This window comes from Elephas maximus, chromosome 3, assembly GCF_024166365.1.
Source record: "Elephas maximus indicus isolate mEleMax1 chromosome 3, mEleMax1 primary haplotype, whole genome shotgun sequence".
Taxonomy (NCBI): Eukaryota; Metazoa; Chordata; class Mammalia; order Proboscidea; family Elephantidae; genus Elephas; species Elephas maximus.
The window spans coordinates 187,905,315-187,912,914 of NC_064821.1; the positions used below are offsets into that span (position 1 = coordinate 187,905,315).

Below are 7,600 nucleotides of genomic sequence, written 5' to 3' on the forward strand. Positions count from 1 at the left end.
GAGTCGATTCCGACTCACAGCGACCCTATAGGACAGAGTAGAACTGCCCCATAGTTTCCAAAGAGCACCTGGCAGATTTGAACTGCCGACCTTTTGGTTAGCAGCCATAGCACTTAACCACTATGCCACCAGGGTTTCCCTCCCCATATTAGAGAGCAGGAAAATTGAGGTTTATAAAAATTAAGGGAAGTGCCAAGATCTCATAGCCAATAAGGAATGAGCAATACGAGAGCTGTTTTCCTATTCTCTTATCTCTTTCTCTGTGTCTCTAACTACAGTTTTGTTATGTCCAAGGAAAGATTGAATAGTGTTTCAACTCCACACTGGCAGTCTTCCCAGAGATGGATGCTTTGTCCCCAGCCTCCTCCTTCCCTTCCACTGACTGTGTCAAACTTGCACAGTTAACAGTCTGTGGATATACTGTTGGAACTAGCTTCTCACTAGGTCCACAACTTTGTTTGTTCTCCCATTTGTAAAATTCTTAGGATAGCCGAAGGTCTTCCATAAGCATAACATAGTGGGAAGAGGGCTGGAGAGAGGAGATAAATTAATCACCTATTTCCGGACACTCGTCTTCTCACTCCTCTCCCTCCATGGACTGTGTGTAATCTTATTATACAGAACACCTAGCAATAGTATCTTATTTGCCAAACAGGTAAATTAGAGGGTGAAATGATTCATTCATGTTGCAAAAGGATTTCCCACATTTAAAAAAAAAAAAAGGTCACGAGATATCTTTAAGTAGCAACTTCTAAAGTGTTTGTTGACAGATCATTAAGTAATTAATGGAGGGAGAAACTCGAAACCAGAATGTTCTAAGCCAAGACTGCTCATTAAGTATCAACCAGAAATTAAGATAAAGCAAGTATGGTATGATTTATGATTTCAAAAATGAAATTTCCCCTGCTCACTTTTAAATTTTCGTTTTACTGGAGAGGAGGCTAAAATATAGGAACCCTGGCAGCCCCAAACTTCAACTGTCCTCTCCACCAAGTACAGTCCTTCTCTCCTAAATCTCCCTTGATTAACCCAGATCTCTTTTTTTGTTGTTGTTTCGTTCTTAGAAATAGTATCACAATGACATTCCATCTCCAGAAGGAGCCATTCACAGCCCTTCTTTTTCCCCAAAGCCCAGAGACAAAAGTGCCCAGGTAGAGATGTGTCTAGGTGAAGAGTTAAAGTATTAGCATTGTCTTTGGGAGGGTCCCTTCCCAGGGATTAGGTCCCTGCTGCCCAGTCACCCCATTGTTTGCCTGCAGGGTGGGACTGGGGTTTCTCAAGCCTTGACTCACCTTCCAAAATCAGGCCTGCCTGTGCCCTCCCCTCCCTGAACTTCTCACAGGCACACACCTGCTCTCAGGTGCCTGCTCCCTGGATACAGATCCTGGCTTCCTGATCTCAATAGAACATGTTCCTTTGAGGATGACGGAAACAATGTGGGACTCAAGACTGGCCAAGCAACAGTCCTATGGCTTGGCTGGGGTGGTGAGGGGAGGGAGGGGAGTTACAGAGTTGTCATTCCACATAGCTTCTGAGGGCTTGACTTACCTGGAGGGGTGGTTTACATGCAGTGATTTAGGGGTGTCAGGAAGCCTCCCTTCCTCCTTTGAAAGAATAATCCACTGCCCCAGCCAGTCAGGGTGTCTGGAAATGAGCCACTAGAGATTTAAGAGACTTGGGGCCAGCTCTCCTTCTGAATTCAAGATCCAGTCACCATCGAAGCCACAGTTTTCTCATCTATAAAATATATAATACAGTAGCCTTTCTTCATAGAGTATTGTGAAACCTGTATATGGAGGTGCTTTATAAGGTATAATGACTAATAAAAATGTACCTGTGCCTGGCAGGGTGGGGGAGAGGGATCAGTTAGAGTCTCTCAGGGGGGAGAGGGAGAACAGGCTGTGTGGGTATGGAGCACATGAGTGCCAGGGAGGAAAGAAGGAGGAAGGCTGGTGCAAGAAGAGGTGGAGACCGCCAGAACCAACATTCTAATTTTGTCATGATTGTAAGCCTTTGTGAAGAAGCCACTCAGTGGCTCAATCACTCAGGCTAAATGAGAATAGCCATGAAATCACAAGACCTGTGATCCAACCCTGGCTTAATTCGTTATAGTTTCCCCACCCAATGACAGTCACTTGTCCCTGTGGAGATGCTGGTCACTAAAAATTTTTTTTTTTTTTTTATAATGTAGTAGAAAGCAGCTCTGAGCCAGGGACCCCATCCAGCTGTACCCTCACTAGCCGCAAGTTGCTGAGAAGGTCATTGAGCTTCTTTGGGCCTATTTTATAAACTGTAAATAAAACGTACACAACCTGGCAGAACTGTCATGACGATTAAATGAGACGAGAGGCTTGAAAAGCACTTCGGAAAGTACTTTGTACACAGGAAAACACCATACGTGAGTGAGGCACTCATATCGTTTCGCACAGACAATGACAGAAATGAGCACATAGGTGGCCTTCAGTAAGGCAGGATTCTGAGGTTTGGAGCAATGGCTCAAATGTGAATCAATTTCCCAAAGTGGGCAAACCTCTCTCCCAAGGGCTGGAAGACCAAGTGGAGGAGCAATGCTCTTTCCTTCACCAGAACATGTCCCAAGTAGGGTTGCCAGATTTAGTTAGCAAATAAAAACAAAATGTGCCCAGTTAAATTTGAATTTCAGATTTTTTTTTTAGTATAAATATGTCTCATGCAATATTTGGGATATGCTTATTCTAAATTTGTTGCTGCTGTTGTTTATCTGAAATTTCAAATTTAACTGGGAGTATTTTATTTGGCAAGCCTAACTCAGAGGCCAAATTCTATGCCTCCCTCTTCACCCATCACTAATGCCCAACAGCTGCCCAATTTCTAGTGGGCGGATGGGGCACAGCATTGCCATGTTGTTTAGGCTTGGGGTACCATTTACATTACCTGCTATTTGTGCTCAGGGGAAGCCTCATAGAATATCATGTGAAGGGTTCCCACTGGATTAAAAAAAAAACATTGGTACTGTGTAGGAAAGCAGGGTGTCTGTGGCTAGACTTTTGACTTCTACCTATAATGTTTAAGGGTCTGGGTCTTTTGAATTATTCAAATTTGAGCTCAAATCCCATCTCTGCTTTTACTATCTCAGCATTTACTACCTATGTGATCTTTCTCAGTCAGCTCATCTTTCTCATCTGCAAAATGGTAACGACATCTGCCTTGTAAGAGCTCTGTGAAGATAAAATGAAATAATGTACATCAAGTGTGATCTCGGGGCCAGGCTCAAAAATGACAGGGGTTAGCAGCAATAGTGATGTTTAGATTTTTGTCACAAGTGTCCCAAGCCCCACACTCTTCCTCTTCCTCATCCTTCCTCATCTTTCTTTTAATTCGGTCTGCAAAGAGCTCCTCAGGTTTGTTCTACTTTAAAAAGACGTTGAGTTTGAGCAAACACCTCAGGTGGGTTAAGTCAGCTCAGGTAGGCAGGGACCCAGAATGCCGGAGATACCTGCTGGGTGTTTTCCATCAAAATAGGCCAGTAAAGCGGGTCCCTGGACAAAGTGCAGGTGGCAGAAGTGGGTGAGGAATTCCCTGGAAGGTGGTAATCAGGGCCACACCAGGCACCTGGGGCAGGCTGGGGACCCTTATAAAGGCCTCCAGCAGTGGATGCCCTGGACCTGTGCCCAGCCTTCTCTCCTAGTGTCCAGCACACCATCCCTGGTAAGTGGAAACACATCTGTTCTCCTGGTTATCTACTAAGCTCTTTCCTTCTTGAACAGCCTTGAGCCGCTAGGCCAAGCTCCTCTCTTCTTGAGCAATCAGGGAAGTTACATAAGCCTCCTCACAATTAAGGAAACATCACACTAATTGTTATTAGGGAATTCAATCTCCATTCTGCACTATTGCTAGGTATGACTAATTTCCTGATTCCGGGTTTGACCCCTTGGCAAGAGGATTTTTCTCATCATAGGGAGATGTTTAGAGCTGTAGCATTTTGTAGCAATTCTGAGCCTCCTCTAAAGCTTTCTCATACCCTATTCTACCTTCTTGACCCTGCCAGGCAATCTTTGTCAAACTTCGCTTTTTGGTTTACTGACACAGATATATTAGATATTATATTTTATACTATGAAGCTTCCATATCTCATTATTCTAATGGCCATTCCCCACCCCACCCCCCCACCCCACTTTCTGGCTCCTTCACTGTTGTTGTTAGTTGCCATTGAGTCAATTCTGACCCATGGAGCCCCATGTGTTGCAGTGTAAGACTTTGTTCCAAAGGGTTTTCAAGGCTGTGAAATTTCAGAAGCAGATCACCAGGCCTATCTTCTGAGTGCCTCTGGGTGGGTTCTAACCACTAAACTTTTGACTAATAGTCAAGAGTTTAACCATTTGCAGCATCCAAGGACTCCTACCTGGGACCTATACTTCCTATTTATAATCACTAATTTAGAAGATGAAGAATGCTGTCTACAAAAAAAAAAAAAAGGTAGGGAGACACATGTCAGAGCTGGGAAGGTCTCCGAGACATTCTAGATCAGCGTCCTCCAAATAAGGGCAAGGAGATCCAGAGAAGATTGCCCAGAGGTGTGTTTGGCCAGATGGTAGCAGATTTGGATCTAGAACCAGTGGCTGTGCCTCCTTGTTCAGTGCTCTCTCTGATCCACATTTCCTCTTTGCTTCCAGGGATACCTTTGGCTCTCAAATCCCCCAGTGCTCCTAGAAGGCTTGGAACCATTGTCATGAGTCAGGGTGGAGCAGGGATTAGAAGTCAGGCCTCAGATTTCCCGGTACAGGCTTTCTCCGTTCCCATCACAAAACACCATGGCACTTCCTTCTAGGACAAAGAGTGCCCCTTTCCTCTTCTTCATGCCCATCCATTCTTATCCACACTCATTGTCTGATTGTTCAAGGTAGCCAGTTGGCCTTGCGTAGATCTATCAGCTAAGATTTAATGCCTTGACCTTGTAAAATGTCTGGGCTATTTTTAAATCCTCAACTCAGTACCCCATCTTATTTTCCTGGTAAAACTGAGAAATAAATTATGTATTAGTAAGTCAGGAGCCCATGTGAAGATGAAGAAAGACACAAAATCAGGACAGCATAGAAGAAGGAAGAAAGGGAGAAAGGAAGATAGCAATGGGTGCATGCAGAACAATCCATTAGCCAACTGAGGCTGTTAATCACTTATCATGTCCTTGGATGTTGGAGAAAAATGATCTTCTAGAAGTTAGTAGAGAGGGAGAGATGGCAGGAGCCCTTCTCATGGTATCCATGGTTCTCTTCCAGGTTCACATATTCCTGGAGCAATGTCTTCCCAGCAGCAGCAGCAATGTCCACCCCAGAAGCCCTAGCAGCAGCAGGTGAAGCAGCCCTGTCAGCCACTCCCTGTCAAATGTCAAACCAAGGATCCATGTACTTCCCAGGCCAAGAAACAATGCTCACCCAAGGGCAAAGCCACTCCAGCCCAGCAGAAGTGTCCACCAGCCCAGCAAGCCCCTAACAGTAAACAGAAGTAAGGATTGACTGGGGATTACCATCTACTCACCAACCAAGCTACCAGATGGAGCCTTCTCTTCTTCAGGATTTGCCTTTCTCTCCCTCTTCCTTCTACCTGGGGTCCAATGGAGTATTATAAGGGTTTCCTGCCAATACACCCCTCAGCATATACACCTCTGTGCTCTAAGGCTGTGCCAAACACCACTCTTACATGCTCCCAGGTAGACATGAGAAGAGGATCATCCTCTCTAACCTCCAGTTGGCCACAGCTGTGGCCCACCCATGTCCCAAAGCAAGGAACATACCTGGGCTCCTTCTGGGGATCCATTTTGAGTAGTAGGGACACCAGAGGCTAATGCATAACATCTGACCCATTCACTTCTTCTACTTCCCCCTCCATGGGCTTCTCTCCTGTTTCCTCCCCTAATAAATTGGTGTTCCATGTAACTGTCTGCTTCATAGTCTGATTGTGCCTCCTGACTCCTAGCCCCATTCTGTAATCCACTCATTGGTTCAAAGGGAATATTCTGGGGAAGTGAGTGTGTGAGTGCATATGTGCCCAGGAGTGGACCCACATGGGCTTAGTTACTTTCTGTTTACTAATGATGGAGGAAGGTCAGATCCTGTCCCATCTCAGGTTAAGCAGAGGAAAGAACAAGCTGATACTAGTTGGCAAGAGTCTGGGATATGCTTGCTAATTATTCCCCTCTAGGGAAAGGGCATGGGAAGGAGATGTTTAGTTCCTACCATTAGAAGCCCGCAGTCTACCTGATGAATGTGGTCTTTGCCTCTTGAAGTTGCCATTCTGAAAAGACAAAACACACACAAATGACTTAAGAATACCCCAAAGCCTTTCCACAAATGCACGAAAATACATTTTTTATTTTTTCATTTATTGTCCATCCATATACTCATTAACTCACCCATTCACTCACTTATTCACTCACTTATTTAATATTTAGCAAGTTTTAGTATGAGCAGTTCTACTCTGTCACATGAGTTTTCTATGAGTTGAAAATTGACTAGACAGCACTCAACAACAATGGTATGAGCTTAGTTTTCCACTTTGACACACTGGTTTTATGGAGAGATTCTGAGACAATCTGTCCTGAGACTCAGGCTAGTCTTTAGAAATTAAAATCATTTTCTTATACAAGGAAAAGTTGTTCCAGGGATAGCCATGTAGACAGAGTTTGTGAAGTATACAGGTCTTGGTTTACTATGGAGCCAGTTACCATGGAGCCAATTCTGACTCACGGTGACCCCATGTGTGTCAGAGTAGAACTGTACTCCATAGGACTTTCAATGGATGATTTTTCGGAACTAGATCACCAAGCCTTTCTTCTCAGGTGCCTCTGGGTGGACTCAAACCTCCAATATTTCAGTTAGCACATTAACTTTTTGCACCACCCAGACATTCCTTTGTCTGTTAGTCCAACATTGTATGGCTTATAAGAGAAGTCCTGTCTTTACAGCTTGCTACTTCCTGACCCTGGTATGAGATCGGCTGCCTGTATTAGAAAGATGCAATAAATCTCCCAGATGTAGAAAATAGGTAAGTCTTTAAAGGAAAAGTCCTGTATTGGAAGGAGTAGCTAAACACACAGCTAGACTCTCTCCCCTTGAGCTTTATTTTTTTTTCCTTGGTATTTGCTCACTGAATTCTAGTCATTGACACAGACAATGGCAAGAATTAATTGCTACTTTAACAGACTGGCCTAAAAAAGAATAACCTTCTTCCCCATTTCCCTTAAAATAGCCAACTTTAGCTGATATTTCCAAGTAACAACTACTTAAAACTCTGTGGGTAGAGGCATTAACCAGGGAAGTCGAAGTTTCATAAACACAATCAAGAACAAGAAGTGAATGCTTCTAACCCTAAGAATTCCTCACCAACTCTCCTGAGCCCCAACCCCTGCATCCTGAAATAACTCCATTCTGTCAAGCAAGAAGGCTGGTATATTTTATCAGCCACCTTGCCCGTCTTCCTTCTATCTATACTCCAGCCAGTTTTTTTAGTCTCATGTTTGTTATATGCCATTTCTGTGTCTCTCAGGAAGCCCCTCACAGTCCTCCACAGATTTTGGGGTGTAAGGGCTGACAGATTTGCATAGTCTTCAGCTAATTGACAGGAC

At 44.1% G+C, this 7,600-nt stretch overlaps 1 protein-coding gene across 1 annotated transcript; it reads left to right on the forward strand.

Moving 5' to 3' along the window:
* Positions 1 to 5,275: 5,275 nt before the first annotated feature.
* SPRR4 (small proline rich protein 4) lies at positions 5,276 to 5,485 on the forward strand. The gene is given in 1 exon segment (XM_049880534.1): positions 5,276 to 5,485. A coding segment is annotated over 1 exon segment (210 nt).
* Positions 5,486 to 7,600: the final 2,115 nt, after the last annotated feature.